At 40.6% G+C, this 23,313-nt stretch overlaps 2 protein-coding genes across 2 annotated transcripts; both read right to left on the bottom strand.

The window, feature by feature from the left end:
• Window positions 1–1,967: 1,967 nt before the first annotated feature.
• On the bottom strand, window positions 1,968–2,442 carry LOC119656296 (larval cuticle protein F1-like). Its single transcript, XM_038062734.1, has 2 exons — window positions 2,389–2,442; window positions 1,968–2,310 (listed from the first exon to the last, which is right to left on the bottom strand). Exons 1-2 carry the CDS (start codon window positions 2,440–2,442, stop codon window positions 1,993–1,995), a joined length of 372 nt encoding a protein of 123 aa, XP_037918662.1. The 3' UTR covers window positions 1,968–1,992.
• Window positions 2,443–7,362: 4,920 nt separating this feature from the next.
• Window positions 7,363–22,367, bottom strand: LOC119654993 (cuticle protein 16.5-like). Its single transcript, XM_038060660.1, has 3 exons — window positions 22,233–22,367; window positions 8,452–8,781; window positions 7,363–7,893 (listed from the first exon to the last, which is right to left on the bottom strand). Exons 1-3 carry the CDS (start codon window positions 22,242–22,244, stop codon window positions 7,594–7,596), a joined length of 642 nt encoding a protein of 213 aa, XP_037916588.1. The 5' UTR covers window positions 22,245–22,367; the 3' UTR covers window positions 7,363–7,593.
• Window positions 22,368–23,313: the final 946 nt, after the last annotated feature.

Raw genomic sequence — 23,313 nt, 5'->3', positions numbered from 1 at the left:
CAGTAGCTCATCAAAGTACTCAACCCATCGCTCTAATATGCCCATTCTGTCGGAAATCAGATTTCCCTCTTTGTCTCGGCAGGATGAGCATCGAGGTGTATAAGGCTTCATCCTGCTGACTTGTTGGTAAAACTTCCGCGCCTGGTGCGGTTGCTCCCTGTACTTTTCTAGTTCACAGACTTGTTGGTTCTCCCAGGCTTCCTTTTTCCGTCTGTGAAATCGCTTCTCCGCTCGACGGAGTTCGTGATAAGTCTCTGCGCGTGCCCGCGTTCTTTGAGAATGCAACATTACTCGGTATACGGCATTCTTCCGTTCCGTTGCTAGCTTACATTCATCGTCAAACCAGCCGTTCCGACTCCTTTTGCGGCTGGGGCCAAGTATATTTGTGGCCGTATCCATGATAACGTTCTTCAGGTGGTTGTGAAGATCATTAGTTGATGCTTCATCTCCAGGTCCTCTATTGACTGCGGTTATTGCGGCATCCATTTCCCTCTTATAGGTGTCGCGGAGGGTTGTGTTGTGGATGGCTTCAGTGTTCACTCTCACCTGATTGTCAGAGGGGATTCTAGGTGGTATTGTTATTCCAGCTCGGAGCACCATGCCAACGAGATAGTGATCCGAGTCTATATTGGCCCCCCTATATGTTCTGACATTCATCAAGGCTGAGAGGTGGCGGCGTTCGATCAACACGTGGTCAATTTGGTTGAAAGTGGTCCCGTCTGGAGAGGCCCACGTATGTTTGTGGACCGCTTTCCGCGCAAACCAGGTACTTCCAACAACCATTTCGAGTGACCCTGCTAATTGAATAGTCCGCAGTCCGTTATCATTTGTTTTTTCGTGTAAGCTATGGGAGCCAACGTATCGCCTGAATACGGGCTCCTTCCCTACTTGGCTGTTAAAATCCCCAAGTATGATTTTGATATCATATCTGGGACAGGCTTCGAGGGCTCTTTCTACTGCCTCGTAGAAGGTATCCTTCTCCGACTCTGCAGTCTCCTCTGTAGGGGCGTGAACGTTTATGAGGCTTATATTTCTAAACTTGCCTCGCAAGCGCAGAGTGCATAGCCGTTCGCTTATACTTTCAAAGCCGATAACAGCAGGTTTCATTTTTTGGCTGACTAAGAAACCTACTCCGAGCACATGGTTTACTGGATGGCCGCTATAATATATGGTGTAGTGGCTCTTCTCCAGGAAACCGGTCCCTGTCCATCGCATCTCTTGCAACGCTGTTACATTAGCCCTATATTGGGACAGGGTATCGGCTAGCTGCTTATCAGCTTCATCTCTGTACAGGGAGCGCACGTTCCATGAGAAAATGCGCAAATCGTTGTTCCTTTGTCGTTGCCGGGTCCGTCGTTTTAACATCCGTCCTATCCGAGGCTCCTGTTGTGGCTTCGTAATAGGTTGTTTTCCGTGTAGGGTTGTCAGCCCTACCCAACCCCCAACCTGGAGGACCAGTTGGTACAATTTGTCCCGTTTTTAGGCGCGGGAGACTCGCCTTCATCCTTCTCCGTCTGCAGCTTTTCGTCAAGAAAGAGCTCCCAGCGGTCACCACGTGGAGGTGGAGATAGGGTTTGGTAGTAGAGCTGTTGGTGTTGGTTCAGCAGGCATTTCCCAGGTTTTTTGCTCCATCGTGGGTACCAATCCACGTTTCGCCCCGGGACCTATACTACCCTTTGACCACCAGCTAACTTCACTGATCTAAAAAGGATCAACCTTTCTTTGGTAAACACATGTTTGCACCTAATTGGAACCTTTTAGGGTGGCTATTCCTTCTGAGTCTGATATTTCAGTAAAAAAAAGTAGACCTAAAGGGGATAACTTTTTGGCAGATCCAGTATAGAGAAGAATGTCCTTTGGAACCCTTAGATATTAAGATTGCTCAAAACAAATCGTTTGGTATGTACTCATTTATTTACAAATATTATACTTTCCAACTAGTAAAAGATTGAAATGAGTAATGTTCTCCGTTTGGTGTTTCTGCTGGAAATTTTACCATGGGTGACCGTAACCACCTCCATAGCTGATGGCTGGTGCAGAATAGGATTTTACATAGGCAGGGGCAGAGTATGATTTAACGTAGGCTGGTTGGGCTACGGCAACTGGTTGAGCTACAGCAACTTGTTGAGCTACGGCAACTGGTTGAGCTACGGCAACTGGTTGAGCTACGGCAACTGGTTGAGCAACAGCAACTGGTTGAGCTACAGCAACTGGTTGGGATACTACAGCCTTAACAACGGGTTGCGCAACAGCTACTGCGGGAGCAGCAGCAGCGTATTTGATGATTGGTTGTGGGTGGGAGACATGGACCTGGAATTAGTGAAAAATTCATGATAAACCAAAATATCTTATCGAAATTACTATTATTTTGAGATAAAAGTTTAAGACCTGATAAATCAAAAGGAATATTATTAGCTTCCAAAGTATAGGTATATTGGGCATGTCCTTGTTATTCGTTCTATCCTATTTTGGCCTTCCACTTGTCATTGTGGTTGTCTTGCTCTCTCACACCAGTCAGAAAGTCTACCAAGATCCTCGGAGGAATCGTGGAAGCTGAAAGGGCAGGAACGAGCAGAGAAACGAATCTGCTGCCAACACATAAGGAGCAGCTAGGCACCTTGCACCTAGATTATGTAGGGTTTAAGTCGGACAGCGAAACGCAAGGAAGTGCCATATCGGAAGAGGTGGATAATATTCCGCCATTGGAGAAGAGCTACAAGCACTAAGTATCCATTCAAACCTCCACTACCGAAAAGCTGCATCTGCAGTAATTGTGAGGTCAAGTTCCAAAGATAACATTAGAATAGCGCTGGCTGAAGAACTCCGGGTGTATCAGGCGCAGATTGGCGGTCTGTATGGAGGAAGCATGTAGTTGGGATTACTCTTGTGAAAAACCAAAAGCTTGTATCATTCTCAAAAGAAAGGTAAGATACGTATGTCCAGCAAAAGTTCTAACTGGAAACCTCATGGATGCCCAAGTCTCACTGGAAGCTGGAGAAAGAACTCGAGAGGCAGTCGTGGTATCAGGATACTTTTCAGGAGATGACACCCGGATCCTGCTCAAGAATTGGGAGGTGATGGATGAGCCTTCTATATCGGATCACAGAATAATCGGATTCAAAACTCAGGGTAACTAGGAAGTAAATAAAATAATAAGGAGCCCCAGGAGGACAGATTGGGATTCCTACACAAGACAACTGAGTGACAACATGGTCCTTATAAAGGTGAGTAGTGACCTCAGGAGCGAAATAGAGCTAGAAACAGTGTGCAAATGAGGCCAGCCGTCCGGCTAAGAAAGTGAAGCCATCAAGGGGCGTACTCTTGTGGAACAAGAACCCAGCCAGAAGTCCAGCAGGTTGGAGGTAGTGGTAGTGTTGCGTTTTTACTATGAGGTGGCCAAAGTGGGGGGACAACCATTCGATATACCTTTCCAAGGTTTTGGAATAGAAGGAGAGGAGCGAAATTAGACCATCATAGAGTCTCTTCCACTGGTCAGAAAAATGGTTCTCTTTAAAGCTTTTGTTGAAAATAATGGTTAGGGGATGGGAGGTGGATTATCCAATTTTCAGCAGAAAAAGGAATGGAAGACCGTTGTAACCAGAGCCGACATTGACGTTAAGTGTAGAATGAGGTACTCGACAAGTAGAGGTGTAAGGAGGGGAGTGGTAGGTGACGTGGGGCAGGCTACATCCAAGGGGAGGAAAGAGGAGGGAGAGGAAACATAGACTGAGAAAAAGTAGTTTCGGAGTAATCCACAAGATGATTGTAGCTGGACGGGAGTTGCGAATGTGAGACCAGGAAGGTGTGTGGTTCCCGCGTTCCAGGGAACCTTCAACACTGGCCAGTCCTTTCTGGACTTGAGTATTAAGAATTTGACGGTGTAATGTAGAGATTTGAAAAAAAAACGAAGTTAGCATAGGCTCTACAAGACAGGAACTTCTTTTCCACAGTGTTTTTGACGACCATCAAACTTGAGAGCAGGATGATGGGCGCCAGGAGCAAGGGGGCATGAAAGAATTCGTAGAGTCAACGTACAGGAAGGTTAGAGAGGATAAGATCAAGAGTGCGATTTAAGTTGTTCTGAAGAGGCGGTACAAGTGTTCTTGAAAGTGGATAAAGGAAGGGAACGGTTGGTGGAGTTATTGAAGAGGGAAGTAAGACTGCGAGTAGTAGGGTAAGAGAGTATAATAATAATAATAATAATCGTTGGCGCAACAATCCATATTGGATCAGGGCCTTGAAGTGTGTTAGAGCACTTCATTCAAGACCGAAACGGTACACCACAGTACACAGAAGGGAAGTTTTATGGCTGCAGTTTCACATCCTTCCATATTATTGCGAGATTTAATCTTAGGGACGGCTCGTTAAAGTTGCTCGTATTAATTTGACCTTGGAACCTGTCTCCCGGAGCATTTTGAGCACCCCATTGGTCTCTTTCTCAGTATCCAAGCGTTTCTGAAGGAAGGTTTGCACCTTCTCCTCCTTTGGTCTGTAGGTGAAGTGGGGAGCCTTCATTCGCTCTAGGACCTTCCTTGATTTCTTGTAATCCGCTATATGTTTACATTTTGATTTGCGCTCTCTCAGTCCCCGTTTATTGATAATAAAATTGGAGAGCCCCGCGCTCCTACTGAGTAGAGTGGCTAAATCTCTACCAATTAATTCATAAACATTAATGGGGGTCACCCTGGCTTTACCCGTCACCCGTCGGCGGCTCACCGCTCACTCTCATCAAGCAGCTGAAAAGTAAACTATTTTTTTTTCAAATTTTAATAAAATTTAATTTAATTGAAATTTCAAAATTTTTTATATTAATAATATTAATTTGTAGAAACGTCAGTTTGTTCAAATGTCGTAACGCTTGACGTCAGAAAAGCCTTTAATTCCTTAAGATGAAAAGACATTCTCGGCACACAAGATAATACTTTCCGCGTGCCGAACTATCTCTAATGGATATTGAGGCATTATCTCAGGAACCGTTCCGTGCTCTATGAGACGTTAGAGGGTCAGAGAAGGATGTAGGTTATACTGTTCATAATATCGGGATAGCGCAGAAATTATCCTAGGGCCAGACCTCTGGAATGATAGTGTGCTAAGAGACATTCCAGAAGAGTCACGCCTAGTCGGTTACGTAGATAATGTCGAGGCGCTTGTTGCTGAACACACTGTCGAATAGGCGCAAAGCAGACTTGGTGACCTTGCACTGGAAAAAACCGTCGTAGTCATTCTGACTAAAAAGAGAATTTCAACTCTGCGTCCCATATCGACCAGTTTAAGGACGTGTTTTTTCGAGCAAGTCAAAGGAGCAGCGGGTTTCAGTTGGAGCTTCGGCCTTAGCCCCGCAAATGGCAAATATTCAAATCAGTCTATTCTACTCTACGGTGCAAGGAGGTATACTGTAAGCATCTTGCACACAGAAAAGAGAGATTTTCGAGTGACATATGCCTACCTTACCTTATTCTCGTTGCCTTTCTTGCTAAGAAGCGTCAAACCATGTACAGGCGCAAGGGAGAAGAGTCAAAGGAGGCGGCTGCTCGTGAAGAACGGCAACGTACACTAGATGAATGACAACTTTCTTGGCAAAATGAGACTAAAGGTAGATGGACTGCACGGCTCATTCGCAACTTAGGAGCGTGGCTGAATCGGAAACATGGTGAGACTGACTATTTTCTTACCCAGCTCCTAAGTGGGCATAGAGGTTCTCAGTTTTACCTGCATAAGATTGGAAAGGCATGATATCCTGATTGCGGGTTTTGCAATGGAGTTGTGGACGATGCCCATCATTCTTCTCTTGCGGAAGGTGGGATGGGATTCGTCGGTAGCTCAATTTCAATACAGGGTATCTCTCTCCAGACAACATTGTCGAGGAGATGCTGAGGAGCGCCGCCAGGTCACAGTTTCCTTTCTCCACTCCCCTTCCGTTTGGTGAAAACAATTGCCTGATTTAAAGCAGGAGAGCTCAGGAGCTAATCCGAATTAATGTGACAAACGGTTCTAGGTTAGCTCTGTGACAGGGGGGAGGGGTTTAGTTGGTAGTCTGACGGCGTACTCTCGCGGAAGTTCGAGATTTTATGCGTAAATTCACATACCTATCCTACTCGCAAAAAAAAATATTAGGTGTATATATTATAGTATGCTTGTTAAGTCTATAACCGGCAGGAATTTTAAGATGTTTCCTACTTCCAGGGTGTTTCAGTCATGGGGAATACCAACCCAAACGCTCGAAAGATTGTTTAAGCCCCACCAAGAAGAACCTCCAGATCATAGTAGGAACACTCACTGGTCACTGCAGGTTAAACTATCCCCTGGGGAAGCTCGGAATATCTAAGAAGATTGCCTGTAGATTTTGTGGGGAAAGCTGTGTAGCTTCTGGGACAATGTCTGGCACTTGTGCAAAGTAGGTTGAGGCACCTGAGGAATACTTAATACCAGATGCCCGGTTGAAACACTTGGAAGTAGGGTACACAATAGAGGCAATGAAAGATATGGGCTTAAAAAACACACCATAGTTGACTTATATTATAATCAGCAAAGAGAGCGCAATCGTTTTCTTAAGCCATAGTACGACGTCCCTTGGCAATATTATTATTCTCCTTCCTCTAAGGACAATATATAATTGGAAATTCAATCTTCTATGTATTGTTGTTTTTTAAGTTGATTTCGTTAGACAAAACTTCTCACTAACACAAATCATAACTCACTAGCTATGGTTGATCTGAGCGTCAAAGTCTGTGGGGAATGACAAAAGGCCGATCGATTTAAAAATGGCTTGATGCTCTAGAGGGTGATTTGAGAGACTCTTAACTCTACTTAGATCGAGATTATAATCGTGAAAAACAGACAATTCGATTTTGATGAGCTTACCCCGCTAATCAACGGGACAAAACAACAGAAGAAGATATTTACATAGGAAGTAATACTAGAAAGTTTGGTGCATACTTTCCTATTATTAGCAAAGTTGCAGAAGATTAAAATTTCGTTTTTCTGTACATTTGCCTAATCCTAAGGCATTCTGGATGTCAGTATTATATTGAACTGAATATGTTGACAAATTTAGAGTCTATATATACTACAAGATCATGGGAGTTAACTTCACTGAAGGATCAATCTTTTTTTAGTAAACACAGGTTTGCACCTAATTGGAACCTTTGAGGGTGGCTATTGCTCTTGAGTCCGAAATAGATATCTCATTAAAGGAAAGGAACCCTAAAGGAGATAACTTTTTGGCAGATTCAGTATAGAGAAGAATGTCCTTTGGAACCCTTAGATATTAAGATTGTTTAAAACAAATCGTTTGGTATGTACTCATTTATTTACAAATACTTTCCAACTAGTAAAAGATTGAAATGAGTAAAAGTGAATGAATAAAATGAATAATATCCTATTTTTAGGGAATATATTTTTAATCCTTTTCATTTCTGATTTAAATAAATTAAACATTTAATATATCATAATATGTAGTTTGAGATAAGACGAAATACGGATTGTTGTCATATATGCCGGTGATAATCCTTAATTCAACTGTTGGTGTTCTTCGATGGAATCACATCAACCTAGCAATTATCTGTTCTCCGTTTGGTGTTTCTGCTGGAAAATTTACCATGGGTGACCATAACCACCACCATAGCTGATGGCTGGTGCAGAATAGGATTTTACATAGGCAGGGGCAGAGTATGATTTAACGTAGGCTGGTTGGGCTACGGCCACTGGTTGAGCTACGGCAACTGGTTGAGCTACGGCAACTGGTTGAGCTACGGCAACTGGTTGGGCTACAGCGACTGGTTGAGCTACAGCAACTGGTTGAGATACTACAGCCTTAACAACGGGTTGCGCAACAGCTACTGCGGGAGCAGCAGCAGCGTATTTGATGATTGGTTGTGGGTGGGAGACATGGACCTGGAATTAGTGAAAAATTTATGATTCAGTTCATACCATATTATCTAAACCAAAATATCTTATCGAAATTACTATTAATTTGAGCTAAAAGTTTAAGACCTGATAAATCAAAAGGAATATTATTAGCTTCCAAAGTATAGGTATATTGGGCATGTCCTTGTTATTCGTTCTATCCTATTTTGGCTTTCCACTTGCTTCAACTTGGGTTGAATAAATAGGTAAAAATCATACGAAAGCCTCATTATATTCACCCATGGCATAGAGAGACTTTCACCCCCAGTCTCATATCCAGCATATCCTTGAACCAGCCTTGTTCTTAAAATAAGTTATTTATTTCGAAGGAAAGCCAATCATACTAATGATATTTGTAACATACTTGAATCAACAGCAAGTCACATTGCAATCCATTACATTTGCCGTCATTAGGTTTAATGACGCACTCACCCTCACTTACCACGTGTCCTTTAGCATAATCAATACTTTCTAGTCAATTTGCTCGGACCAGTACAGGAGTAGTACCTGAGGGAAAAATTTGGAAATTGCTTATCATCCTCTCACCTGACTGAAGGTTGAGTAACTGGTGGCAGCTGGAGCAGCGACTGCTACGGCAGGAGCAGCCTGGGCAATGGCAACTGGAGCTGGAGCTGGGGCCGCATAAACTGCTGGAGCTGGGGCTGCGTAAACTGCTGGAGCTGGGGCGGCGTAAACTTGCGGGGCTGGGGCTGCATAAACTGCTGGAGCTGGAGCAGCAACAACGGCAGGAGCTTGAGCCACGGCTACTTGTGCTGGGGCTGCAACAGCATAACCACCTCCATATCCTCCATGTCCGTATCCTCCATGAAGGAATCCTGGAGCGGCATTAGCGGCGGCCAAAAGAGTGCATAAGATCTGGAAAAGGAAAGAAACAAATTATCGTGACAGGAAGCTTTTAAGATGAAAACAATTGCAATCAAATTATAATATGTGGTATAACCACAGGACGAAGGATACACATTCTACTTTACAAGGTAACGAAATCCAAGGATTACTTTTCAGTCTTGGAAAGTGTACAATTGAAAATGTAAACCCTTTTTTTCAATTGATTTTTTCAATGGTAGCAATTGTTGAATTCTAAAGGACATGATAGGATTACTTTCCGCTGAACATCTTCAGAAAATGTCTGAGAATCTAGTCCCAAACGACAGGATAAATAAAATCTTTTCCATAGGTATCTTATAAGAGTAGATCCTCTACAAGAATAACTGCAGATTCTTTGGCAAATCAAAGCCAGCAAGGACGAAAAATTGGATAATCGCATGATGTTGATGTACACCTCAAGCCAGCTGAAAAGGATCCTGAATGGTTGCTTTTGAAAATACAAATTCTAAACCTAAAGTTAACACCTCCTCTGAAATCAGATTACTTTTGCACACCGTTGAACTTATCCGTTTGCAGTCAAGCATAAATTTGATAAATGGTCCTTTTGCTTAGATGGAAGGATGAAGGATATACGTCGTGAGTGTTCACTTCATAACATGTATGTTGAGTTGGTTAAGTTTCGCGGGGATGAAAGAAAATTCAAACGAATGTGGGGTCGTTATGACACAGACTTGGAGTAAAGTTTGTGCCAGAAGATAGGAAAATGAATTCATTCGTGTCCTTTTGATGTTTTAGGTACATTCATCTTTTTTTCCTATAAAAAAAGATGACTTCAGGATGGTGAATGTTTTGCGAAGGGTTATTTTCCTTTAATCTTCATGAAGCAAATTGGGTTTTTGGTTTATTAATCATTTATTAATTAATTAGCCTGACCGCAATGAGGGAAGGTTATATCCTTTATGTCCTCGAGACATTCCATCAGAACTCGATTCATTATTCACCTAATGTCCTTTAATTTGCAATAAGTAAGTAAGTGAGCTTTCATCAAAGGTTCAAGTTATTGGAAGTGAGTTTGGTATGGCTTTTGATGAAATATCCTTTAGTTCAAGTTAGATAGGGTTTTAATGGAACCGTCTGGCCTTTTTTAGGTTGCATTTCGTTTCTGCATTCGATCCCAAGAACTTCACAGATAGCCTACATATTAATAGATCGTTCCTTTTGGACTTAATCCCATTTTCCATTAAAGATGATTCGGTTCTTTGAGTTCTTTCTTGTGAGTCCTTTCGAACTCACAGACGGGCAACACTGAATGGTGACTTCATACCACAACACTGCCTCCATTCTCTTCAAGGTTTTTGCAAACTAGACCGTGATCGGGATGTCCAATTCAATTCATTCGCATTCTGAATTAAAGGGTTCATGTGAGTGCAAATCTGAATTCAGTTTTCATCTTTATTGGTTGCAAGATGGGCAGTGGATAGACAATATATTGGAAAGGAAGGACCTCTTTTTTTGGCAGCTAGTTAGTTATCACAATCAAGGAAAAACTTTTTAGATGAAGCAAAATCCTTCAAAGAAGTTTCGGAAGTGGGGACTGTCACCTGCATGACATGGTGTGATCTATTCACTGCCACTTCAGGCTCCGGATAAGCATGTCCACAGATCCCGGGTCCTTGCATCGGGGTAATTCTTCGTTCAATATTATGTAACGCCAGAATATGAAGGCAATACCACCCGCACATGAGTGCAGAGAAAGCCATTGTGAACTTTGAAAATCGGAGGACCTCTAATTAGGATTTTATTCAAGCCTGTTCTGAAGGATCTGGAGCTTCTTTTTTTTAATCATCCTAATCTGCCTTGAAACCGCTACTACGATGCTATAGTTTTCTATCCACATATTCGCCGAGTAAGCTGGTACTGGTATATACACTTTTATTATGCTTCCATTACAAAGAGTGGGTTTAGCCACCTTTGGTCTTTTTTGCGTTCTTAGCCATTTTATTGGGAGAATAGGTAAAGTAATAAACTGTGCCCAGTTAGGAACCCTTAATTCCCGCCATTTTTGCAGTCACATCTAGGCGTATCTCGACCCCTATGTCTGCGATACCAAAGGTTCCAATAAGGTTTCTGATGTTTGATTTAAACAGAACTTCGATCGTTCTCTTTCAATCCGAAAATATTTGGGTCTATTTGGTACACTTCCTGAGGTTAGTGCCACAACTCAGTGCCAGTCAGTGCCATTGTCGCGTCTAAAACGAAACATTTTTGAGTGAATAAGGGATAGAACCCATTGCGCAGAAGCTACGAAAGAAGCATGTTCAATAGCGAACTTAGCTAGTCAGATTGCTTTGTATATCCAAGATAATTGGAAACGAGGTAAAGGTAGACCGAAGTACTGATTAGACAGTAATTGGAAAACTTCACTACTTTACCCGGATTAAGTTTAAGACGGAGGTCTACGGAGGAGCAAACTTACGAAATATAGAAGTGATCAATCCGGTTCAGGCGAGCGGACTACGTTTGGATGCTCAAAGAACGTAGGCGAAAAAAGAACGATTGAGAGGATGCGAACATCAGTTGCATGTACTTCTAATTAATTGACTTAGGGCTGCAAATGTTCAACCTTTTGGTAGTCCTCACGATTCCTGGATGCTTATTTCGTTCAATATTGAACTGGGTGGCTCTGAACTGCCTGGCTTGCAGCACTTGGCGTCACCCGCGGTTTTATTTTTCAGTGATGCTGACTACCTTCTGCATGGTTAGACTACATCTGTTATGGTTCTTGGGGGTTTATTTTGTCCTACAATAAACTGGATTAGTCTGGTCTTGCTGGTTTGGATCTTGCGACTTCACCTAGATAGTAATGAATATCAACTTTGCCAGAGTTTGCTAGAGATAGACATGGCCAATCGAATTCAGTCGAGCGGACCACGTTTGGATGCTCTAAGAACATAGAGCAAAAAGGAAGAAGGGTTTCGGTTGTGGGGATGCGAATATCAGCGAACATCAAATTAGTTGACTTAGGGCTGCAAATGTTCAAGCTTTTGGATCCACTAGGCTTGCAGTATGTGGCTTTACCCGCGGTATTATTTTCTAGTTACCCTTTCTACCTCCTGCATCGTTGGACTTTTTATCTCTTGATATTTTTGGGCGCTTATTTTGTGCTACAATGAACTGGGTTAGACTGGTCTTGCTGGATCTTGTGACTTCACCTAGATACTAATGAATATCAGCTTTGCCAGAGTTGGTTTAGTTCAAGGCATCTCTGAGATAGGTTTTAAGAATTGATGGATGAGGATGATCCAGCCCGGAAAGTCTATAAGGTCATCTATAGTAGAAAACAAAGATGAGGCGGAACTTGCCTCAGATGCAGCGTTGACGTTGGACAAGAGCCAGGGGATATCGAATTGATGAACCTGGATATCTGGAGTTCCTTACCAAGGCAGCCCTAGGCCGTTGGCGATGCTGAAAAGTCAACTTGTTGTTTAGACCAAGTAGTCCCTTACGCTCTTTGAGATGATATTTACTTTTTCCTGGTTGATTTTTGGCTACTACAGGAGGACCTTTTGGATGTTTACTGGAGGAATATCCATACTAAAGAGGAGCAATTCATTTGTTTTCTATTTTGCTGAGCAATCCTTTGCTGGTTTATACTGTTTAAAGGCGTTGGTGTCGATTTTTTCCATCTCAAATATGCTTCGGGATATATCCGTGTTTTTAGACAGGGACTATTGACAACGCAAATCGCATGTTCTCCCATTCTTTGAAGGCATTTATAAAGAGGTATCACTTCGCAGAAAAACCAAGGAATGACTGCATAAGTTTAAAAGAGGAAGGAAAGAAGAGTGTGAGGTCACCCCGTTATTAAATCTTGTCGGTTAGTATTCACTACAATGGAAGTGATAAGATTCCTTTTTGATAGGATTTACTGAGATACCTTAAGCGTTTTTTTGCAGTTTTTATTCTTCATCTATAATGATTTGGCAGGCGCTTCCGAGCGTGGGCAATCTACTTCCTATTTAGCTGTGGAAAGTGCACAGATCGGCTTCAGGATAAAATATGGATGATATTCACCAAACGAATTCACTGAGCTTTAATTTGGGGTGTCCTCCGACGGGGATAGTTCTACAGCTTTCGTTGACATATAATCACTGTGTTGCTACTATGTAAGGTCATGAAATTTGTACATATTTAACGCCATGCTGATATTGGGGCTAGGTTTTCAAATTGGTAGTTGGGTAAATACGTTGAAAAAATGGACGAACCATACTTCCAAATAGTCAGGTTTCATATATTAGGTCCATGGTAGAATCTATTGGCGGTGTCCTCAGACGGCTTCTCATCTGTGTTGCCAAGTTCCTACTAATCTACTAAAGCGTGGCTCGTAAAAAGTAGAGAGTGTACAGGTTCTTCGTCGTAGGTGATCTTGTCCAGGAGAAGCCTCAGAAGAACAGTGAGCTGCATATGAGTTGTAAGGACCTCCTCCTCTTCTTTATATTGGCTATAAATAGCCGAGCCCAAAAACCCGAATACTCGGCCAATTCTCCCCAGGTGTCAGCCTAAGAACAGGTGACGTGGAATAATAGAGAGAATGAGCTGGTATAGGTGAAGTCCTCAGAATAAAGTGAAATAACCAAAATGAGAGGCCTTCTGGACTAGTCAGCTGTAGATGTGGCTGACTTTTCGATGGATTAAGCTTCGTTGAGTATGTCGGAATTGTCGTCCCAAAGATATGGGAGTTCCCTTATTTGCACGTGAATCAACTTTGAAATGAAGGTAGTAGTCAGATAAGAGGCTTTTTTGGATAGTAGAAATAATGTTCGTATTGAAAAAGTTGTTAAAAATACATGTCCTCTAAGCAATGGCTTGAAACCTGACTTAGTGACATGGTGGTTTACACGGAAATTGTACGTGTGCGCCTTACACATTTGGTGTCAATTTACATTCACTGAATCATGCTTAGACTGATTAGAGGCTCAACTTCAGAAGGGGTGACCAAACATCCAAACAGTGTAGATGCATTTCCGATAGGAAGGTTACTAAGATAACCTGGAGTTAGTCGTGACATCCTGCAAGAAGGAGCAAAACTGTGATTATTTAATTCAGCAGGGACCTGTTTCCTGGTTGCCAGGATGAAGACAAATGAAGTAGACCCCATCATTTTAAGGAAGACATGGCCATTTTAAAATGAAGTGCTGATAAAGGAAGTTAGACGTGTGCTCAGCTTTGGCTAAGCGAACTGAACGAATTATCGGTTTGTGGGGACTATGTACCTTAAATGGGTAGACACTGAATAGACGTGAGTGGATTCTGTTTTTTTTCTCTAATTTTGAATTCCAGTTTAGAGCCAGACTCTCTAAGGACCTTTTGAATTTTACGCTGGTGTGATTTTTTTAAGGAGCTGGACAACTCTGGAGGGTTTTTGTTGGAACTCATGGTCAAAAATTACACATTGATCGAGTCATTGAACAGAGTTGTGTCAGGTGAAGGAGTTGAGTTTATATACTTTCGCGTCTTCCTCTATTTATATTTCCGGAATTCCGAATGTTTTCTCATCCATTTGAAGTAAAATGAATAATTTTGGTGCAACTCGTCGTACTATTAGCCAAGTTATAGCAGGTTGAAAATCTATTTAATGTGGAAAGCTGCAACTGAGTAGCTATTGAATTTGAATATTGAGTATCTGTCACTTAAGTGTTCATGCAATTTGAGGAGAAGTCTTCCAAATTTTCCATTGGTAATCAGACATCCAACATTTTTCTGGTATATTCTGTTGACAGATTCCCAATGGAATTTATATAAAAAGATGTCTATTTTTGGATTTTTTCAAAACGAGACTCAATGGAATCCTTTCCCTCGTCCTGAATTGACATCGTAAAGGAGTCATAAAGGATAAAAGGTACAAAACTGTTCACGACTAGTAGATATGAAGACGTCGAAATTTTGAGAGTTTCAAAAAATTCCAGACATTGAAAGTGTGGACTTTTTTTAGATTTATTGCTCGTCCTTTGGTTATTGTACAAATCGGGCAGAGTAAGAGTTTGATTTCCAGCTAAGTTGCAGTAAAGGTGAGATTTGTGGAATATATTGGACTTTCATTTTCGCTGGTGTTATTACTCAGCCCAAAATTACGACAAGGAGAAGAATGCATTATCCTTTTTTTCAGAAATCAAGGTTAGATATAACTAGCAAATGGGTGTGTGGATAAACCTGCCATCAACCCCCTCCCCCCGTTCGAATAAATGGATAACTCCTTTTAGAAAATACATAAAGCGGCCAAAATTCTCTAAGAATTAATCAATTTTTTAAGCGTTCCTGATGAAACATTTGAGATAGGTTGGAACGGTCTTAAGGACATAATAAAGTCCTTTCCTTTCTTTGGAAACGTTGAATATAATTTGCTGACATTATGCAAAGAGAAATTAATAAACTGCGAATGCTATTACAGAATAATTACTTCCTCATTCCTAAGCTGCCATTATCCTTCAGAAAGGATTAGTAAGAAATCAATAAAACCATTTTAGGATTTGATTCAATTCAACCAACATAAATGTACTCCAAAGACGCAATATTATATGATCCATTGAAAGATACACTTACAAGGCTTTGAAGGATATGTAGAATATATCCTTGGAAATCTACAACAATCAGTAGAACAAAGTCCTTTGAAGTATGTCCCATTCAGGCATAAGATGTTGTTGAAAAGGAAGGGTTGCCCCCTTGTAGGTTGGTTGTAGACAGATTTTATTTAAACTTCTTTAGCTTCGGATACGTGTTTAGGAAAATTTAACATATGTTAGGATACAGGAGGAACTTTCAAAACTCAGTCCTATCGTCAGTGTATCATTTGGGGTGTGACGAAAATTTAGAGCAGAAGGTTAGCAGCAGTTAAGGGAGCAGTATTGTTAAGCACGAATATACGAAATGGGGTATTTGTTTTGAAGGGTTCAGTTGACCTTTTGTTTATATAAAGGGCGCTGGGTGTCATACCTAATTCAGGGTGTCACCTAATCCTTGGGATGACAGCTTTCAATGTTAGGTAGGACATGATTATGATTGATTATTGATGATATTTGGGAGCAGAGTATTGGGAAATATTGAGTTATTTGAGGGTGATTATGATTTAATTTCAGCAGACGGTAGAGATGACAAAAAATGATAGCACAAAAATTGAATCTGAGGAAAAAAGGAAACCTATTGTTCGTTGTATGTTCTGAGCAGCAGTCAGATGACTTGAATTGTCTGCTAAGAAATTCGAATCCAATGGACATTCCATTTTGAGCCCAAGTTTTAAAGCGTGTCTGCATACTTGATTCTATGATTATAATGTTTAGGTTAGAAACTTGTCTGCAGGAAGCTCACCTAGGATGTCTTAGGTTCGCATTCATAGCTGAGTTGGCCGATATCTGACATTTAGCCTACAATTCGAATTCTCCTATCATCGATAAGATTTGAGATGAATAATCCATAGCGACAATTAAGTGCACCGACCACTAAGGCGCTGGTTTGTCAAATTTCAAAAAAGTGACTTGGAAGTCTAAGTCTAAGTGGCAGACTTACTTTTCTGGGAGCCCCAATGGAGGACTTCAATGGTCCCACATTGATTTTTGAGCAGCAAACCCACGTGCTTCTTTATTTTAGTGAAATTTAAGGATGATATCAAGAGACAGTTGGCGTATCGGTTGTTGGTTAAGACGCACTTTGCATTTCCATTTCATAACATTTTTGCCGTACCTGGGATATATGATGGGGCCTCTAAACCAAGATGATCCAAGTTCACTTGGAACCAAAATTTAGACGAGAGTTTGATCCCAGGGCAATTAACTTTTCATTGGTGAGATAAGAAGACAAGGGAGGGTGGTTTTTTTATATAGAGTTCGCTACTATTCTTGGTCGTAAACGTCTCAAAGGCAATTGAAGTATATCGCCGAAAATAGAATACGATTGTTTGTTTTTGACGCCCAGTACCCTATGTAGGGGCAACAATCATTCAACGTATACGGAAGGGAATCTCAGGGTAAGCATAACCAATTTTCTTCGCTTGTCTTTATCATAAGTAGCCAAAAATGCCAAATTCAACTTGGGATACAGTGACCTTTTATACCATTAAAGCCCGAAGTTGTTGGGATGCGAATCCAAGGATCGTAAATAGTCTAGCGAAAACTGATCCCCGATGCTCGGCTTTACTACAAATTTTTACTCCTTAGGCATTAATTAGGAGTTGCCTAGAAGAATGAGGAGTTAGATGAGGGGTATGAATTGTTCTTGAGAAAAGCCAATGAAATAGTAAGATTATAAGAGATGCCTTACTGATGATTTATTAGGAAGAATTGGTGGAAACATGGAAGTAGATTGTTCACAACAGTACCATTAAATTGTGGGAATCGTTACGAAATAATTATATCCTTAAAGAGGGAGGCGCCAGCGTTATCACAAATGCGCCTTGGATTATGTTGAAAACCAAAACAACTTGTAGGTTTAGGTAAGTCTCCTATATAGAGGTGAAACTACTCACTAAGCAGAGTTATCATTATATGCAAGTATTTGTCAAATCTTTGCCAAACCAGCCACTTTGGAAAGATTTATAAAAGGCGGAACTAGCATCAGTTTGGAATGCTAGTTGTGCTAACCAGAAAATCCGGTAATGAAGCAGTTCCAAAACTAAGAACCAGAGGATATTTGAACTCTAAACAGATCGTGTATCACATATGGACAAACCATGTAACACGATAGTGAGAGAGATGAAAACGAGTGGTTAAAACTGAGGACAAATGGCCAGGGTAATCCAAGCAGGCTTCCATTATGAGGCGTTGTGAGGGTGTCACTTTAGGAGCAAATTAAGAATTCTACCTCATAATGAAATAGAAAGCCTTATAAGGTCACTGAAAATCAACTAAGTGGTACCTATGGAGCGCGGTGAAAGCTGTGATGTCGCGGGTCTCAATTGACTCATTTAAAAATTAGTCTCAGAGAAACTATCTGAAAGAATATGAGGCAATCTGACAAGCAATTTGAAATGCGCTTGAACTGTGTACACGTAAGTTTAACAGGTGTAAGAAGTTTTCAAAATCGCTATGCTGAAGTAGAGTCCTTTCTAGCAAATAAACTACAAGTAGATGGGTTCGATTTTGAATTCAATTTCAGAAACAACTGTGTGGTCGGTATGACCCATTTCTAGTTGGAACTGCAGGTTCTGACCGAGAAAATCAACAAATCAGCTAATCTGGCTCAAGTGTTGTGTTGGTAAATATCTACGGCATCGGCGGGCAGGCCCTGTCTTTGATGAAGCGATGGTTTATGCCAGGACTCCAAGAGTTTCCTTGGAGTAAGGAACTGGATGGCTTTGACGTGTGATGGAGGAGTCCGGAGAGCAGCTCGCTTGGGGAAATCTTGAGAACTAAACTGTTGAGCTCTCAGATGATAACTAGTTTATGAAGAGTGCGTAGGATGGCCTTATATTGACAGCAGGTATTATATGCTTGGGAGGACACCTTCTGAAATGAGTTATTATTAGAGGCTACTAACAGATTTTCAAGTCCTTATTTGAGTTGGGTGGAGAGTTTTGTTTTTTGATAGGACCGCCAGTACAAGGAATAGATACAAGTTTGAATAGGAGTAAACGAGGACCTTCCCGTTTTAACTAAAGGTATTTTTTTATTTAGCCAGTTCTTAAAAAGTTGATTTATGTTCCAGTCCAACTGATGAGTTATACTTTGAATAAAACTCAAACATAACAGGAGGAAATAAACCAAAAATCGCGCAGCTTTTTCGCGCCTGATTTTAAAGCAAAGAAAGTTAGACCGTCGTGAAGACCATTATTGGTCACTGTTGTCAAACCTTTTGTTTGGAAGGAGACGAAGTAGGAGGTGACAGTAATAGTAGTACAAAAAATTTAGGGTGGTGTTTAACATATTCGGAACGCTAATACCAGTATCGGTTTTCAGAGCGATGACTGATGTTGCAATTTACTTAAGGGTAGTAGTGACCCCTATCGTCCTTTTGGCCAACAAGTGACTAGCCTGTACTACCCCGGGAGGATATTTGAATCGCAGTCTATGGAAAAAGACCATGCTGAAAAAAACTGGTCTTGCTGTTCGAACTTGGACTTTGTGGTTGGGCTTGTCTTGTCAGAATGTTATCCATTTCTTTGTTTGTCTGTCATTCGCAGGAACATGTTAAGGCAAGAGGCAAGAACCATTGAGAAACCGAAGATACAAAAATCTCAAAATAATGCGGTATTCAGAAACTATTTACGGAGTCACTGTGGGTAAATTAACTCCACTGAGAACCAGCTGAACAGAATGCAGGAACTTGAGTTCATAAAAGTGAGTTTGTTGTTCCACTGAGGAAGAATTAATTACCAGATAATAAAGGCATTGGTAAGCTAGGCTAGTAAATTACAGTGGTCTATTCTGTTCCTCTATTGTTCGTAATACAGGAAAAGTTCGAATGACGCGCTCAATGAAATAAGGATTAAAAAAATTAAAATTCGAGGAACACATACCAAATAAAGGAGAATAAAACCATCCGACATTTGATTAAAAAGGAATTGTTGAATAGCACGTAGTACGCAGTAGCAGTAACTCGTAGTATGTTATAAGAGTAGGATCCTCCAAGTATCAGCAAGATAGAGTTCAATATTTATCAGGCGCATTCCTATATGTTAGAAATGCCACCAGAAGCTCTTTCCTGAGGAAGTTCATCTTATCCTGGAAGTACTTTGAGAACTGTTTACTTAGAGAGAGCCATTTAATTTATGAGAATTGTATAGATTCGTAGAGATGAATATAATGGAGTGTTTAAGACAAGGACATAATACCGCAGCACAAGAATAGCTTTGTAATGTCCTAAAGGATTTAAAGAAAGACAGTTGCTTTTGGGCATTAATAAGGAATTCCGAAGCATTTAATCTGTGCGCATCGGAACCAACGAAAGAAGGTGGTATGAAATATTAGGTAGTGAAATAAGCGATCAGAAGTAAGGCAAAAAGGGCCCTAATTGTCTCTGGTGAACTTTAGTCGAACTCGGTTTTAAAGCAATGTATACCAGAAGCACAAGTATCTCTGACCAAATTGATACTCAATCATTTGAGTGCTGAGAAACAAACAATCAAAGGATTATAAGCCAGGCATGCCAAAAATCGAAACATTTCTTGCAAACTCGGATAAAATCCGCAATTATAGATTGAGAGAAATTGGTCATGAGCGAGGTATACCAGACACCTAAACCCAAATGTCTGTGGCAATCCCGTCTAGAGAAACAAGCGATTGTAAACCAGGAACACCAGAAAGATTGTTACGTGACAACTCTGATCGAATCCCTGTTTGTGTACAGAGAAATGAAGGATCATAAGCAAGATATACTAGAAACCTGACTGTCTCTGGCAAATTATGCCCAATTGGAAATCGTAGCTAACGAAATAAAGTAAGGCAGACCATAAACCTTGATGAAAAGTTATCTTTGACAATGTATACCAGAAACACAATTATTTGATCAAATTGATACTCAAGTGTGTGCAGCGATGCAAACGACCAAAGGATAATAAAGTAGGCATGCCAAATTCAAAGTATTTCTGATAAACTCGACAAGTACGGCAAACCGTCAACCCAATTGGCTTTGGAAAACCCCACAACCAAATTTTTGGGATGCGCTAAAGGAATAGATCAAAGACTGAGTAAGAAAATTTAGGTAGAAATGAATGTTCATTTGAAATATTGAAAAGCACATTTTATTGGGTACCTTAAAATCAGATCCTTTTCTGCATCTTCTAACTCTGGAAAAATGAGAAGCACTGCTGCGCTAGTAATAGGGGACTAGGAAGCTCCTAAGCGTCTAGTTGATGCAGCATTATTGTACTTTTCTTTCCAGTTTTGTCAGGATTATTTAGTATCCTTGTTATCCTTGTATGTGTATGCGCAATTTTGGTAAGGCTTCAATCTGTACTAAGAATGGGCTTTGGTAAACCCTACAATCGACCTTTGGGAGACTGAGATAGAGGATGAGTAAGAAAATTTAGGTACAAGTGAATGGTCACTTGAAATGTCGGGAAGGACATTTTATTGAGTAGCTTAAAATCAGATCCCTTCGTGCATCTTCTAACTCTGGAAAAATGAGAGGCACTGCTATGCTGGTAATAGGGGACTAGAAAGTTCTTCAGCGTCTAGATGATGCAACATTGTGGTATTTTTCTTTCCTCTCCAGGATTATGGAATCGTTTGCTTTTTGTTATCCTTCCATTGAATTCGGTTGAGTTAAAAGCAGAAATAAGTTTTAAGTATTTGGTTGAGAAATGTTTCAGGGTATGGCTAATTTGGGTAAGGCTTGAATCTGCTCTAAGAGTGGGTAGTTGAAAGTCCTTTGCTTGCTTCAGCTGATCGAATATATTGAACAAAATGGACAGATAAAGTGGGAAAGTTGTTAACCAATTAGGTTGACAAATCAGAGATTGGGTGAAACAATTTTAAAATTTGCTCCAAAAGAATAAAATGGACGTCCTTTTTCCATTGGCGTCACACCTAAGTGAAAATGTGGGTTCAGAGAAATAGATGTCTTATCACTGTCGTGATAAAAGTTTAAACTAATATATGAGGGTGGTGTCAAACTGAACCGCCAATTATCCTGCGATTTTAGGAGCAAGGATTAGTAGTTAGTGATTCTTTTGTTAGCTAGATGAAAAGAGTGGAAGTTGTGTGAAGGCTTGGTTATACTCGAGTTGGGAAATCAATATCCATAAAGCGAATAATATCCTTCAGTAAAAAAAGTGGATAATGTGAACTGGTTATACCAAATTTAAAAGAGAAAGCTTGAAATATGCTTTAAAAATTGTGGAAATTGAGTCGTAATGAAAACGCTTTAGTTGGCCCAAAATGGACCAGAAAATGAGGATGGTAAACCCATTATTCCTCTGAATTATAATGGAAAGCTTCCGATGGGTTAGTTGTGGACCTAATAAATCAATTAGGTAAGTAGAGACGACTGACTCCCATGTCACAATTATTTTCCCGGAAAAAGTATTACTTGTCCTCTAGCTAATTTTGCGGAGCACCTGTATACATGCTACACTTCAGCGTGACTATTTTGTAAGGGATATAAACCCACACGATTGTCACGCTGATTTGCAATGTGTATCAAGGCCTCCGCTTTCCTGGAGAAATTGAAGACGGTAGTTATCAAGTTTCGGAACAAAAAGATTTTTTCCCGAAGACAAAATTAGGCTTTAATTGCCAAGAAGCTGTAGGACACATCCAGGATATTTCCATCGATATTTTAATAAAATGATGATAAGGGTATCGTCCTGTAGGAAATGGGATGTATTTTTAGGGTTGGCTAAAATTGAATTTCTTTATATCCTTGCTGGTCCTGCTTCTGCCCCGAGTACCCACTATCTTTCCACTTTTATGACAGTAAGTCCTTGCTACAGTTCACGGGAAAAGGATTATTAATTTTGATATTTAATACACCTTAAGAAGGTGTTAACTTACCAAGAATTTCATGGTGATTGGTTTGTTTTAAAAAAGAAACTACAAACTTAACAGAATACTATATGTAGAAATGAAGTTTGATACTTAGTTAACAATCGCACAATCGTTTGTTAACTTATCTCAGATTGATATCCAGAGAAACACTGATGGCCTTTGTAGCAAATCTAGATACTTTTATACTAAAAATCCTAGAATTGAAAATCTCCGTAGTTTGAATTGTTGTCCCCCAATCGCTGAGAAACGGTCCAGCATGTCACTTACACTATATCTAGATACATAGATATGTACATGACTAGATACTATACTAAATAATTGCAAAAGGTCTTACGATTTTTCTTGTACATGGCCCCCTACTCGAAATGTGTGTGTGCATTACTCACTCATTGCTCCGATAATAGTTGCAATCTGGTGCAGTGACGTACACTTTGTTATGTCTTCAGATACTACATTCATATATTACTAGTCTTTGCCAAAAGACGACTTCCACGCCGGTTAAAAATTGGATTGAAATACTATAGAAAAGCGAGAATCAAAAAATGAAGCGAAAAAAAAAATCGAGATACTTTGTAAATGGATCTATATCTCGGGCGATTGCCAGAGGATAGTGCTTGGGGCTAGTCCAGTGTTTGCAGGGTGGATTGGAAATGTCAGCGTTTGTAATGCACACGACAACAAAGCAATCTAAACATCTCCAACAATGAAGTTCTAGGATCCCCAGTGCTCCCGAAAAACCATTAGTGTAATTGGTTAAGTAAGGGATACTTTTCCACTTGGTCACTTGTCCTGGCGCTTCTGGTGACTGACCAATATGGGTACACTTACATATGTGTATGGGTAAAACTGGTAAAGGGGTGCAAAGTAGAAAATCAATATTTTCTATTCCTCGAGTGGGAGGCAAGGGCACAGGATAATTAATATCTATAAACGCTCTCAGTATCGAGCCCTGTCCTTTGACTACAAACACTCCATAATGTACCTCTCGCTGCAAGAGTAAAGCCCTAGAATGGACAGCATAAAGTGGTGCTAATGCATTTCAATAACAATTAGGCTTGGAGTTAATCGAAACTACCACAATTCAACC

This window comes from Hermetia illucens, chromosome 4 (genome assembly GCF_905115235.1).
Source record: "Hermetia illucens chromosome 4, iHerIll2.2.curated.20191125, whole genome shotgun sequence".
NCBI lineage: Eukaryota > Metazoa > Arthropoda > Insecta > Diptera > Stratiomyidae > Hermetia > Hermetia illucens.
This window is presented reverse-complemented; position numbering and strand designations above follow the sequence as displayed.

Coding starts and splice junctions, on each gene's coding strand:
- LOC119656296 (XM_038062734.1), bottom strand. CDS start 2,442: ATGCCCAATATACCTATACTTTGGAAGCTAATAATATTCCTTTTGATT. Junction 2,311..2,388: donor TATTCCTTTTGATTTATCAG/GTCTTAAACTTT, acceptor CACTAATTCCAG/GTCCATGTCTCCCACCCACA.
- LOC119654993 (XM_038060660.1), bottom strand. Junction 7,894..8,451: donor GTTACTCAACCTTCAGTCAG/GTGAGAGGATGA, acceptor CACTAATTCCAG/GTCCATGTCTCCCACCCACA.